At 36.2% G+C, this 15,486-nt stretch overlaps 1 protein-coding gene and 1 long non-coding RNA gene across 2 annotated transcripts; both read left to right on the top strand.

Annotated features, from left to right (window-relative positions):
* The first annotated feature begins 2,788 nt into the window (after positions 1-2,788).
* On the top strand, positions 2,789-4,014 carry LOC110928389. The gene is made up of 2 exons (XR_002586336.2): positions 2,789-2,987; positions 3,612-4,014. It is a non-coding gene; the product is annotated as an uncharacterized LOC110928389 (long non-coding RNA).
* Positions 4,015-7,586: 3,572 nt separating this feature from the next.
* Positions 7,587-9,732, top strand: LOC110931074 (CRS2-associated factor 1, mitochondrial). The gene is made up of 5 exons (XM_022174475.2): positions 7,587-8,202; positions 8,308-8,435; positions 8,566-8,791; positions 8,993-9,120; positions 9,225-9,732. Exons 1-5 carry the CDS (start codon positions 7,674-7,676, stop codon positions 9,423-9,425), a joined length of 1,212 nt encoding a protein of 403 aa, XP_022030167.1. The 5' UTR covers positions 7,587-7,673; the 3' UTR covers positions 9,426-9,732.
* The last annotated feature ends 5,754 nt before the right edge of the window (positions 9,733-15,486 follow it).

Genomic DNA, 15,486 nt, shown 5'->3' with positions numbered 1-15,486 from the left:
AAGAAAGCACCTATGTCTTTAGGTCATTTAACAATTTCAGTTTGTCCCGTTTACTTGACAAAATGTCGTTATGGGTCCCGCTGTAACTTGATGATCAATATTATTAAAATGTTTAGCAGATCCTATTTTTACTCAAAATATTTGTCCTTCTGATGTGTTAGAGAAGAAAGGTGAGTTCTTTAGATGTTTACCAATTGTCCAATTCGGTTCAGTTAGACCATATAATGTTTTCGTTTCGTAGGTCGTTTTTGCTTGAGGGTTTTGTTAATAACTGGACACAAAGACTGATGTCAACAAGATCAAAGATTCAGTTGTGAAGGCTCATAGTCTATATAAGAATTGAGTGGCTTGTAAACCAGGATCCTAATGCTTGTATTCTAATGCAAGTCTTGCTCAACTTGTTCTTATTGCATCAAGGAAATAAAATAGTGAAATGATATATGGGAGTGGGATCCATTGTTGCCTTCCCTAAAATAATGGTAAAACTAACCAATCATATATATTTTACTGCAAAATCAACTTAAGAATCACATACACTTATACCTATTAATTTAAGTGTGCTATCTAATATGGTTATGTAATTGCGTAACCGTCTCTTTTTCTCTCTCCACTAGATAGCACTATGTACTAATGCTTATGTGGTACTCAGGGGAGTGGGGTGGTCACTAGTGATGAAATTTCATCACTCACAAACATCCAATCATATTCCGCCATGTCAGCAACTACTGTTCTATCACTCACAAACATTCTTTAGTGGCGGTGGTCATCACTAGTGATGGGATTCCAACGTACAAGTATTAATACACAACGTACAAGTCATACACATACAATCAACAATGTTCAACGCGTGATAAAATCCACACGTTATAACTATCACTCGTTATAAATATGGTGGCGGCGGTGTTCGTGATAGTTTCACGAGTGATGGATTGTTTATTTTTATCTCTTTCAGTTACTATCACGAATATCAATACGGTAACAAACTTACGGAAACACTAAACGAGTTCCCGCCAGATAGCACGGGTAATCCATTTAGTTTATATGCTAAAAGTTTTAAAACCAAATAAGTTAAACTGGTGGGTTATATGTCACACCCTGCTAGTTGCGGAAGCGTGTTGCGTGTGACGTAAGAAAGGTAATCATTGCATCCAATCATGTATCACCGGCTCAAGACTTGTTTCCTGAAATACATGTAGTTTTAAAAAGTCAACAAAAGTTGAGCGAGTTCATGCGTTTTGTATGAGTTCCAATAAACTTGTAAACATTTGAGAGATTCCTTTGAAAACAAGTATGTAAAGCGTCTATGAATAGATCAATTAATGTTTTGCAAGGACATTAATATATGTGAAAACATAGGGAGTACCCAACCCAAGTGGGCTATTATTAGTGTCGAATCCCCTCGACTGTGTCGAATCCCCTCGACTGTGTCGAATCACCTCGACTGTGTCAAATCACCTTGACTGTGTCAAATCTCCTTGACCGTTGTCGAATCACCTCGACTGTGTCGAATCCCCTCGACTGTGTCGAATCACCTCGACTGTGTCGAAACACCTTGACTGTGTCAAATCCCCTTGACCGTTGTCGAATCACCTCGACTGGGACACAAAAGCACTCTAAGTAGTCATAAATGGACCATGAGTGGGGCTCGGCCGTACCCGTTAGATCTAACCTTTGTCCATGTTTCTTATGAGTGTTATTGGCATTTCAGTTTCAGCCTATGCTCACATGATCTAATAGTTCATTTCATAGCCAAATCATACCATTGAAACATATGTAACATGTATTTCACCCCCGAGAGTTATAAATTCGAAAACAGTTAAGAGAAAAGGGGGACATGAACTCACAAGTTTGCGTTCCGTGTATTATGATATCGAAGTGAGCGTCCGTACGTGTCAATAACCTACATGTGTACTAATCTCGTTAGACACTAGGTCTTTCGGAGCTCGTACAAGTTGTTCATCTTGAATTCTTTATTATGTTCTCATTTGTTATCTTTGGAACAACTTTGTATTTTAGAGCGTTGATAGTTTACTCGCTCGATTGTTATGTATATACATATTAAATTCGTAAGCGTATTCATGTATTCTATGTGTATTGACTTATGTGTGATCGGTTTCGTTCTTCACACGTCCTCGTGCAGTGCACGCATGTCATTGAGCCTTTGCTCATGTCATTGGGCCGAGCCCATGTCATTGGGCCGAGCCCATGTCATCTATGTTATCGTACCTAACCCATGTTTTAATGTTATTGGGCCGAGCCCATGTCATTTATGTTATTGGGCCTAGCCCATGTCTTTTATTGTTATTGGGCCGAGCTCATGTTATATTGCCATTGGGCCCTAGCCCATGTATTAAGGAATTTGGGCCTAGCCCATTACTAACTTTGATAGGCCCAATTCTAACTTCATGAGTCCATTAACATAATCTTGCAATTTTTGCCAAAATGTTACCAAGTAGCAACTTAAATAAGTTCATTTTTCCTATGAAAAATGTTTGGTAATTTTTATAGTTTTCGACTTTCCGGATTCTTGTTATAGGTCACTTATATATGTCGTTTTAACGTCCAAAATATGTTATTTTAGACTCGACTTTTGTAACACCCCAAAATGGGTTTAATAATTTAAACTCGGTTAATATAAAGGAATCGGATAAAATACCGTTTGGGGTAAAAGCGAAACCGTAAATAATAGTTGACTAGGAATATTTAACCAAGTGGTGACATGTATATGAGTAACAAGATAATGAGTGTAAGTCTCATTATTAATTGAAACGAAATTGGAGGGACCAAAACCGTTAAAAGTGAAACATGATTTATTAAATGAAGGAAAACACACACACACACACTTGGTGTGCGTGGGGCGATCAGGAATAAGAAGAACAAGGGTTCAAACCCTTGTTCTTGATAAATCTTCAAATTGAAGGGTGGAATGAAGTCCAAATTCACAACCGAACATGAATTAACGATCACCTTCACAAGGGGATCATAAGGTATGTCTTAAAATTCAGATTTGATGATCTTGTTTGAAGTGGGTTATGATCAATCCATGAATTTGTATGAAATTAAGCATGTAGAGGTGTTAGAAACACCAAATAGAACTTGTGTTATGAATAATTTCAAGTAATTGGGTGATTTAGAATAAAACCCATTGCATGAGTGTGAAGATGATGATTATGATGAATTTGAAGATGTTATAGTGTGATCTTGTAATGTATAGGGTGTTGTATGATAGGCTAAGATAGATAAGCTTGATGTGGAATTTATGATTGTGAGATTTTGCTTGAATGTAATGGTTCATAAAATGAAATAAGGAAGAACATGCTTAAAGCACTTGTACATTATGCTTAGGAAGTAGTACGCACACCAAGTGTTTGATGAAATGTCTAAAAGACAATAACAAGTGAAATTGTATGCAAGTAATGGGTAAATAGATATAGTTCATGTGAAGATTATCTAGGGATGATGTCGAGTATACCTTATGCTTGTTTAAATGAATTAATGATGTGGAGTATGCTTCAAGTGGGTCATATGTTAGATGTGAATTTGATATGGTTGTTCATATGTATGAGCATATATGCTAATAAGAATGTGAATGTAATGACATGAGTGTATAGGAATCATGTCAAGATGGATGGGAGCTTTGAAGGCTAACGGGCTAAGAAGACTCAATCAAGTAAGCGAACGAGAATACGGACGCGCAAGGCTATACATGTTTGGATGTTTCATCTAGAAGCGTACGCGGTTGAAGATCGAGTCAAGACACGGATTGTATGTGGGTGTATACGTAGTCACTTAAGTAAGACATGTATGTTAGTTTTTGGATTAAATTATAAAAGAGATTAATGTATTTAAATGAAAGAAAGAATATCATGAAGGAAATTTCTAGATATGTAGTTTCCGCTGCGAATCTTAGGTTAAAACGTTTTAGGGCGTTACAACTTTGTAGTAACTTGTTCACGATATCGATACGCCCAATTTGTCATCATCAAGTGTTATGTATTTCCGTTTCGACCATTCTATTTAATTGTCCGATTTTACTAGCATTTCTTGGACCATGTAGGAACATGTATGTATATTTATTTTGATCACCGTATAAGAATCTAATACATACACATATATAGCACACATCACATGCACTTAGCAAGTTTCCAAAAACATATAAGTTTTCTTACCAAAAATTATATTTACTCGTTGTTATATTTTTACCCATTTATTTTTGTAAAAAAAAAGTTTAAGTTCATAAGAACTTCTTGAATATTTAAACCTTAAATATTCCCATCAAAGTTTCCATAATGACGTTTAAGACCACTAATCGCGTTTAACATTGTTAATCACCCTTTAATCCCTTCTTTAATCGCGATTAGATTTTTAGAAAAATTCGCCATAGTTTCCCCTAAACTATGACGTTTCCCACGTTAAAAAAAACGCGTTTAAATCAATAATCAATTCACTAAATCACCATTATTCACCAAGTTTCTTTTAAACATGTTTATATGCTAATATAGCCTTCACATTTCATGAACCTTCCTAATATACTTTTTATACATAAAAAGTTAGACTTTTTAAGGTAATTTTTCATAATAAACAAGTTGTTTAATTTATTTTGTAAAAACAAAGTTTACTAACTTCCCAAGATTGAGCTTTAAACTCATTTAAACACTTGTTTCTTTATGTAATCCAAAAATTATATGATTAGCTCATGAAATGAGTATGATGATCTTTCTTATTTGAACATAACCATGTTTAAATCACATATTTATGTTCATCATGATAAGATGAACACAAATATAAAATACTACATGAAACTAACAACATGATCATCATAAATATAGCCTTTAACTCACTAATATTAACAAAAATAACATAATCATCATGGACACATGAACATATTAACACTAAACAACATAAATCAATGCATAATATAGTTATATTTAGTGTTTATTAGCTTTGGGGTTAGGGTTTTTTGGTGTGATTTTTATTAATCTTTTTGATGATCAACTTGTACTTCCATAATCTACTACTAATATGAAGCTTAAAAAATGGTGATTAGAAGACTTACAATAGTGCACAATCTAGACAAGAAAATAAGAAAATGTTTAAGCTTCAAAATGCTACTAATAAAGCTCCATGTATAACCCTTGCATAAGTGATCTTAGGATGGTTATATTTAGTGAATAATAAGGTGTTTAGTGGAGCTTGAAGGTGGGTAAATAGGGTGTGTATGTGGCTACCGAAATCAAGAAGGAACAAGGGGGTTTGTTTGAAGTTTGAAGTTTGTTGCAAATGATAAGGATGAAGTCTTGTTATATTATTAAAATGATGATGCATTGTATAAAATTTCAACCATGACCATACTTCAAAACTTACAAATTTCAACGAAAATTAAGGGGGTAGGACCCACCAAATTTTCGTCCATAATGGGGGTATTTTATAAATACTTTTTTTTATAAGAAAAATGTTAAAAAGTATATATTTTGACAAATATATAAAGTATGGTGATTCAGGGTTAAATTACACCGCTAAGGGGTAATTAGGGATTCGGAACCAAAATTATTATTAACTAGTTCCCTAAACTAGTAAAAATCATGTTTTGATACTTGGTATGCTTTTTGTTTTGTCGTCGGCGTGTTTACGACGCTTTTATGTCGTACCGACAAGAAATTCCGCGAGTTGTTATACCGCATCCGAACGATGTAGGAAGTGGTTCCGAGTTCCAAATTTAGCTTAACTAGTTCACTAGAGTTTTCATTTGGTTGTTTCGATGACAGAAATACTGCTTACTAGCTCGTCGGTTCGCTAACGGACTAGTTCAATGCATAGCGATATAATATCAGAAGCTTATGATTCTGGTCATCTCATTGATATCCTTAAAATGTTTTAGTGTGTTTTTCATCAAGTGACATAATTCCGAAGTCCCGGAAATTTTATAGGTTCGGACAAGTTAAAAGTGCTATATTTTTAGCCGAAATAGACATTTTTGAGATTAGGGCGTTATACCGGAAAGTCTTGTTTCTTTGCAAGATGTGTTTTCATAATAATGTTTTCTTATATAAATGGACTCAGTTATGTTATCCGAGTGTCGTTTTTCAGTGTTTCGGTCTGATTTCACGGTTTGCTGGCATGAATAGTGTAACCGTGAATAGTGCACGTGACACTTTCTACCAACACTTTTAGGACATTGTTTGCCTGATTTCGCAATGTGGCGAAAACCAACATATATTTTAGCATTGTTTCCTTGTCCTAACCTTGTTATCCAATTAACGACAATGTTACGTAATTAAATTACGCTAAATGCATGAGATTATGTAGATAAAATAGTGATTAGTTTGTACGGAATTGCCGGTTTATTGCCATTTGTCACATTATACCACCTGCGCTTCACTGTGGGAGCAGATTGAAATTTAAAAATCAAATGGAAACCTAGACGTAATTGTATACGTAACGTCACTTTGTTTACATGTAAAATGAATAAATGAAGAACTAAAAGGAATAACGAAGAAGTGGATGACATATTGCATATTGCGTATTCATATGTTTCTTCTCTCTCATAAATTAAAGTAAATCCCTAGGTAGCGTTTGGTATGAAGGAATGGAAGGTGGAATGGAATGGATCATTCTAATGGAATGAAAATAAACATGTTTGGTTATCATGTGGTAATGGAATGAAGCATTCCAAAGGAATGTAACTCCTTCCAAATATAATAATTTTCATTCCTTGGTATGTAGGTGTTTTTTTTCCATTCCTTCAAGTAATGGAAAGAAATATGTTATTATTATTATTATTATTATTATTATTATTATTATTATACTTTTATTTGTATTTATATTTATATTTATATTTATATTTATATTTATTAATATTCATACTAATATTAATATATATCAAAAATCTATTATTAATTTTTTTTCATTAATATATTATTATTATTGACGCTGTTATATTTTTGTCGTTTTTAATACAGTTGTGTTTCGTTACTTCATCTTTTTTTGTTTATCAAATTGTACAAAGTAATGATTCATTTTATTCACATATGAGTAACCAAACATCACAATGGAATGGAATGATCCATTTCATTCCGTTGTCCACTCCATTACCTCGTCCATTCCATTCTCTCATCTATTCCATTACCCCATACCAAACAGACCCCTATTCCTAATAAGTTAATTTTTATTTTCATATTTTTTATTATACATTGAAAAACGGGAATAAATGTTCTGAAACGGTTAAATAAATTTAACAAGATTTCTAATATACAAAATATTAGTACATCGAATTATTTTGTGAATTTAGAGATCTCAAACAAGCATACATCAATGCATTTCATCATCTATTATTATTTTTCGATTGGAAATAAGTTGAGGACTCAGCCTATGGGACATTTATTCCAATCTTGTTAAAACTAAAATAATTTTAGCTTGTCCCATAAGCTGGCTAGGTCCTCAAGTTATTTCCAATCTAAATCTAAAAATAATAATAGACGATGAAATGCATTGATGTATGTTTGTTTGAGGGTGTAAAGTTATAAAAGTTTAGTATTTTGTAGACGAAAATGTAAATATAAGAAACCTTGCTGTAAAATTACTAAAATGTACACAAGACCTTCAGTCACCACCACCACTGTTAGTTCGAACTCTTTCGCCGGTCGTCGGGATAAGGTGGTATTCGGGCACCAGAAATGTTGGTATTCCTCCTCCGCCGGCGCTGCTTCTCCACCACCACCACCACCCCTGCTTTCTCAAACCTCTACACCAAGTATTCCTTTACTCCCCCAAAATCACTTGATGATCAAAAACCTAAAACCCCCAACATCCGATCGCAACATTCCGACAACACCATAAGGAAAAAGAAGCCTCTCTACCGTCCTCCCTCTTCTCTCGACAGGTCCGGCCAAAACCCCATAAAGTCCGATCTCCCCTTCGATTTCCGCTTCAGCTACACCGAGAGCAGCCCTGCCGTGAGGCCCATTGGTCTCCGTGAGCCAAAGTACTCTCCTTTTGGCCCTGAAAGGGTTGATCGTGCGTGGACCGGCGTATGTGCTCCTGCAGTGGATCCCATGGCCGGCGGCAAGGAGGAGGCTGAGAAGCTGGAAGCCAAGAGGAACAAGATCAGGAATATGGTTCAAGGCCAGGACTTGACCAATGCTGAGAGACTTGCCTTGGTCCAGAGTTGTGGGAAGCATAAAACCAAGAGACAAATCAATTTGGGTAATTAATTGTTGTTATTGTTACTAAATAAATAAATAAATTATTCATCATCTTTTTTCTTGGTTTGGTTTGGTTTGGTGGCGACATGTGTTTATTTGTTTGTAGGAAGGGATGGGTTAACACACAATATGTTGAATGACATTCATAATAACTGGAAGCAGGCTGAAGCTGTTAGGATTAAATGTATGGGTGTACCAACTGTTGATATGAAAAATGTCTGCACACAGTTAGAGGTAGGTAACATATTCTTTTAGCTCCTATTGTTGTTGTTGTTGTTTCCATCAAAGATCACAACTTGCAGATGGCTAAGAGTTTTTTTCTCATTCCAAATTTCCAATTCCATCTTGATGTTTGTTTTTTCAGGATAAAGCATTTGGTAAGATCATACATAGGCATGGCGGTTCACTCATATTATACAGAGGCAGAAATTACAACCCTAAGAAAAGACCCGTGATTCCGTTAATGTTATGGAAGCCACAGGAGCCCGTATATCCAAAGCTCATAAAAACGACTATTGAAGGTCTAAGTATTGAGGAAACAAAAGAAATGAGGAAGAAAGGATTAGCTGTTCCTGCTCTCACAATGCTCGGTAATTTTTTGGGTGTTTCTTTCTTTGTAACCAAATATTTCAATGGGTCATTTGTTAGAGAGAAAACGTAACCCAGCCTTTTACTTGTGAATGGGTCGAAATTGACACCTCTAGATCAACGGTTAGAATTAGTTAATACTCTTGTTCATTTTCCTTTCTTTTATGTTTAATATTTGTTTTTGATGCAATGTGTTGATGCAGCAAAAAACGGTTATTATGGTGGTCTTGTTCCTATGATCAGAGATGCCTTTCTGGTGGAGGAACTGGTGAGAATCGACTGTCGGGGTTTAGAAAGAAAAGATTACAAGAAGCTAGGTGCCAAATTGAGGGTAAGTGTTAAAGAGACTGTTTTAACCTTAACTAATGCGTTTTGAAACTTGTTTTTTTTTATCTGGCTTGTGTGTTGATTATGCATATGGGTGGTAAAATATAGGATTTGGTTCCATGCATACTAGTTACATTTGAGAAAGAACAAATAGTTATATGGAGGGGTAAGGACTACAAGCCTAAAGAAGATGGATGTTTTCTCGTGGACCGTGAATCTTTTGACAAAAGTGACACCAACCCAGGAGGGCATGAAAGTCAAGATGTCAACCATTATCAAATTGAGTTAAACTCTGATGATGAAAAGTGAACTGAGATCTTTTATGTTGCTGCGAATCTTGAACCAAACTTATTGATGCTTGCACTTGACGTGTCATGTAGTCAAGTTAACACTGAAAAGTAAAGTGAAGGATTCTTTGGGAGTAGTAATCTTGGACCCTTGAAGAAATCCAACTGAAGAAAAGTCAGCTCTATTGTTTTTATTATGATGTTGGTAAGTTTACAGATATTAGATATAGGTCTATCTTGTTAATATTAGATATTTGATAGGGTGGTGTATTCCTTGTTTTGGTTGCCATGTCATGATCTAATCTTCAAGAAACTTGTTGATTTGGGTATTTTTTGTTTACATTGTTTTACTCCTAATTATCATCTATTTAACCTGCATGCACTTGTAGGGATTTGAACCCACACCACATTTGTTGGGGACAATCGGTTGATTTTGGTGGGTCCTATTAAACTTGCTAATTTAGTACGCGTTTCTAAATGTGTTAACACCACCCACCCCCACTACCTGCTGCCACCACTGCTCTCACCGACACCCAATCGTAGTATCATGGCGGCGACATTATCTAATTATCTCAACCTCAGTTAGCCCGTGCTTGACACCACCGCTGATGCCACTAGCCTCCTCCATACATAGAAATATATATAGTAGGTGAAACCCATTCATTGTAATACAAGCAGGGGCGCAGGTTACAAGGGGCGGGAGGGGGCGGCCGACCCCCCGAACTTTTCGCTCAGTAGTGGAGAGTATGTAGTTTTCGTATAGAAATTTTTAGGTATATACGTTTTCGACCCCCCGGTGGGAAATCTCAAGCTTCGCCACTGAATACAAGTGATTCGTGTTCTACTTGCGTTTGTTTTAGTCAACACCATTTTGTGACCTAAACCAAATTCAAAGGCTACCTACCTACCTCTTGTACATAAACCAAATTCTCTTGTACAGAAACCAAATTGTTTAATTCCCTTCTACGTAGTGCCTGCCTGCCTAGTTTAATAACCGAGTTTTATAAAGACCTTTGTTATTAGATCTATCTAAGAACATCTATCTCAAACAATCCATCTCTAAACTCTTCACCATAAATCAATCTGAGACAATTTTTTTTCTTTTTTAAAGCTCAGATCCAGAACATGAACCATTTAAGAAAGTAAAAAAGAGGATCATTTTACATTTAACTTGCAAAACTTGAAGAATCATGTTAAATAAGTTAACAGGCTGACACACACGTTTAGTTTAAACCACTTTTCTCAAAACAATGTAGTTTAAAATTAAAAGAGTAAACTGCCAATTTGGTCCCTGAGGTTTGGTCATTTTTGCCACTTTAGTCTAAAACTCAAACCTTTTGCATCTGGGTCCCTGTGGTTTCAGTTTTATTGGCATTTTGGTCCAAAAATGAAATCATGTCATATTTGTCTTATAAAATCCTGCTATTTTGTCCCTTTTCTCAGGGGTAAAATGGTCATTTCTTTTTATATATATTAAACACACACCTGCAATACCCTCTATCTTCACCATAGACTCACCGCCACCACTACCACCATCACCACCATCGCCACCACAACCTCACTACCACTACCACTACCACCATCACCACCACAACCATCACCACTACTGTCTCACCACAATCATCACCACCACCCGCTTAACTATCACCAACATCACCATCACCTACACCCGACCACATCCACCCCCTCTCTAGCGCTACTACCAGCCATCGCCGCACCACTATCAGCCACCACCGCCAACAAACTGAAATGAACCCTAATCCGACGCCGGCGCACCACTATCAATTTCGAACGGAGATCCGTTGAGGTATGTCGAAAACTCAATTTTATTCTGATTATTGACGGATCTAAACCTGATTTTTCGACTGTTATACCTAATTTAGCGCTCAAAAAGACGATTCGTTACTGGTGCGAGTCCACCGGAACGGATTTGCCTTGTGACGCACCGGATTGTAGCTCTGTTAACGATTCTGTTACGAAATTGATGTTGAAATCGAGTGAGTGTGACGGTGATGTTAGGTTTAGGCTTTCAGAACGAGATTTGATTGCTAAAATGGCGACGATGGCTGTATACAGAGGATAGAACATGGAGATCGAGGTGGTTGATAGTGGTTGCGGTTTAGAAAAAGAGAGGTAGAGGTGTTACAGGTGGTGTGGTGGGAGATGGTTGTGGTGGTGGGTGGTGGCGGACTGGCAGACTTAGATAAAGAGATGGATGGTTGAAAGGTTTGGTATTTATTTATAAAAAAAGAAATGACCATTTTGCCTCTAAGGAAAATGACACAATAGCAGGATTTTATAAGACAAATATGACTTGATTTCATTTTTGGACCAAAATGGCAATAAAACTGAAACCACAGAGACCCAGATGCAAATTGATTGAGTTTTAGACTGAAGTGGCAAAAGTGACCAAACCTCAGAGGCCAAAATGACAGTTTACTCATATTAAAAAGAATTATATCATAGGTGGTTTTTACATGTACTAGAACGTCTCTCCAAATAAGTGTGGTGATAAATGATCATAGTTACCGTTTCATCATGTACATTTATAAATTATAAGAGCATTTGTTATCACCGCGCCCCACAACGTTTTCCGGTGCCACGTCAGACAAACTGCGCCACCACCACCACCACACCCAGGCATGGTTGCGGGTGCTAGGCGGTGCCCTTGGGGCTGGCCAAGCATTGTGAGGGGTGGGGAGTAATTAATGTGCTTCATTGATTGGGGAAGAAGATGGCCATATTCTTTTTAACGAAGAAGATAGAAGTTTTTTGGCTCTGTGTTTTGATTCACTTGAATGAAGAAGATAAAGTTGTCAGTCTCTTTTTATTATTTTTAATAATATATTTCTTTCAAACAGTATTTGGTCAATAAAGTGGGCCCTTTTTTAAGTGGTTTCATCGATTGAAATTGATTCATGAATTAATAGTACACGTATTTTAAAATTACTTTTTTCCTGTTTTAGTTGTGTTTTTCTCCTTAGAATTTAAAGAAACTTTAACCCTTTTTTCTAATTTTAAGTGTATTAATAATATCCGGTTACATTTGTTAATGAGAAAAATGCCCGGATAGTCCCTGTGGTTTCGCCTTTTTTCACCTATAGTCCCCAACTTTCTAAAATTACCTGAATAGTCCCCAAGTTTTCAATTTTTGTTCCCGGATAGTCCCTGGCATGGACGGAGGTTACTTTTCTCAGTTAAGTTGGTGTAAAATGACTATAATGCCCTTACTTGAAATGTAAAAATCTAATTTCTTATTATTTAAAATTACAAATGGGCCCACCCTTCTATCTTCTTCATCATATCCCATGTATCTTCTTCTTCATGTCCCTCAACCCTTTCTCCAGCTTTCTTCACAATCTCAAACACACACCACCACCATCGATCAATAACCACCACCCTCCACCTCCACCTCCAGTCACCTGTGTCTCCAACAAACACCCTATCGAACCACCAGAAAACCCGATCCTAAACAATCAACGAAAATCAACGACCAACCACCGCTGGGATACCTGATCCTAAACAATCAACCAACCACCTTCACCATGTCGAACCACCTACTTCCGATCGACCAGAATCACACACTAAATGGCCAGTCCCTACATTGTCGTCTTTATGTCGCCCTTCTCACACTTTGTCGTCTGGAATTTCATTTCAGATCTGATTTTGGGTGACGGATTTTGGTTTCAGATCTGATTTTGGGTGACGGATACTGGCCGGGAAACCGAGTGGTGGTCACAAGGGCAAAACGGTTTGGGTCGAGGCTGCGTTGGTTGCTGGCTGTTGTCTGGGTTTAGAGAGATACGAATCCACGTTAATGCTTCTTCTAGATCCTCGTCATGAGCTGCAAATGGTGGCGGGTTGTTAACATCACAGAGAGATCAAGAAGACATGTGAGTTCTAGGGTGGGTTGGTTTACTTTCCCAAATCCCAGATTACTTTTAAATTGAATGTGTTTTTAAAACGGAGATGATGAATAAGGTTGCTTAGATGAATAAGAAATTGGTGTGCTTTTAAATCTTGAAGCAATTTTTTGAAGATGCTGGTGATGATTGGAAACCCAAGTTCAGTTTATGGAATCAAAAGAATTGACAATGAAACCATTTAACTTTTAATGTTTTCTTGGGTATTTTTATAATTTCAAACCCACTTAAGTGAGGTGATGGTGGAGGGTGGAGGAGGGTGATGGTGGGTGGAGGTTGAAGATGAAGTGTGGTGGTGGGGTTTTATAAATAAAAATGAAGAAGATGTTCGGATAGTCCCTGTGGTTTGGCCTTTTGAAGAAAGGGGTATTTTTGTCATTTCACACCCTCTTAACAGAGAAAACAAACTGAAGTTAGACCCAGGGACTATCCGGGAACGAAAATTGAAAACTTGGGGACTATTCAGGTAATTTTGGAAAGTTGAGGACTATAGGTGAAAAAAAGCGAAACCACAGGGACTATCCGAGCATTTTTCTCTTTGTTAATATATAAATCAATATAGATAAATATATTAATAATGATTATCGAATCACAAACCAAGTTCCTCCCATTACACATGAGAAAAAGTATGTTTATGTGTCACTTATGTGGCAACACTTTTTTTTTATCACCCAAGCCCCATAACACATAGTCTAAGAAATAATTTAACCTTGTTAACTCTACATCACCCATAATTTTTAAGTATTTTAATATTAAATATTTAAATTAAATGCAAAATAAATAATGATAATACCATTTCATTAGGTGCCTATTAATCTCGATTTACATTCCATTCAAAGCATTTACAAACCATTAATTTACATTTATATATCATTATATAAAAGAATTCAAAGCATTTACAAACCATTAATTAACAACATTTTTGTGTATGAGGGTGTAATATCTCATGCTTTGGGGGCTTTTAAAAAAATGAATTTTTACTTTTAACCTAATTTTTTTTTATTTTTTGCAATTTTAACCATACAAAATTTGTTTTTTAAATTTTAACTCAAAACTTTTCATTATTTGCAATTTAACCTCACAACTTTTTTACTTTCAACTTTGGTCTCCTGTACTTTTCATCTTTGGCAAAATTTTCATGTTATGTTTCGTTCTAATATTTGCGAGTTAACACGTCACAACGTACGTGTGTGGTTCAATGTTTTTACATTTCGCTTAAAATTTTGTGAGTTAACACGACACAACGTGCAAGGTTTGTTCACTCACCTCACCTCACCTATATGAGAACTTTTACTGATTTCCAATATTCTCACCTATATGAGAAAGTTTTACCAATTTTCTTATTTCAAATCTATATCAAATACATCACTTTAGGTATCGATATCGTATTTATCTTTGTCACACCTTGATTTCCCGGTGGGCACGGACTTGGGGTTTATGTGTGACGATTGATATAGATATTCACATTTAGCACAACGGAAGTCTTGGGATTGTAAAATAATTATTACAAAGTACAAATGTTCGAAAGTTCAAAAATAATATACAGACCGAAAGTGTACTAAAGATCCACATGCGGATCGAAATAACAAAAATGATTACATAAAGACTACTAGGCTTTTTGCTTGGAGTCGCAAATTCCAATATACAATTACCGAGCAGCTCTAGCCTATTCCGTACTTGCTAACCTGCGCTTAGTCTTTTGAAAATACGTCAGTTTTCACTGGTAAATACAATTAACCAACACGTTTTGAAAATCTTTTCAAAACCATTTGTATACCATTTGGTATATCATTTTCATAAATAACTTGGGACAAACTATATCTCTTGTTATCAATATTACATACTTGTCAATACATATGGGGCCAGGAACTAAACTCTGATACATGATTAACCGACACACCCCTTTTATCCCCATTTGGGTAAGAAAATATTTTATCATAGCATTAGCGTCTGTCAGGTGTATGCCTACACCCCGCGCTTAAGTCGTGGCCACTTTCAATTAAGTGAGCCGTGGATATCTAGGACATGGTCGCATTAACCCCTAATGTTTAAGTTATCAAGCATAACGGATTAAAACGGGTTATTTGGATTTTGGAATCATTGGTCATTGATCCCATACCTGACCAAGCGGTAATAATTTACTGTATCCCAAGCCCGTAT

The sequence above is a fragment of the Helianthus annuus genome, chromosome 3, assembly GCF_002127325.2.
Source record: "Helianthus annuus cultivar XRQ/B chromosome 3, HanXRQr2.0-SUNRISE, whole genome shotgun sequence".
Classification (NCBI taxonomy): Eukaryota; Viridiplantae; Streptophyta; class Magnoliopsida; order Asterales; family Asteraceae; genus Helianthus; species Helianthus annuus.
This window is presented reverse-complemented; position numbering and strand designations above follow the sequence as displayed.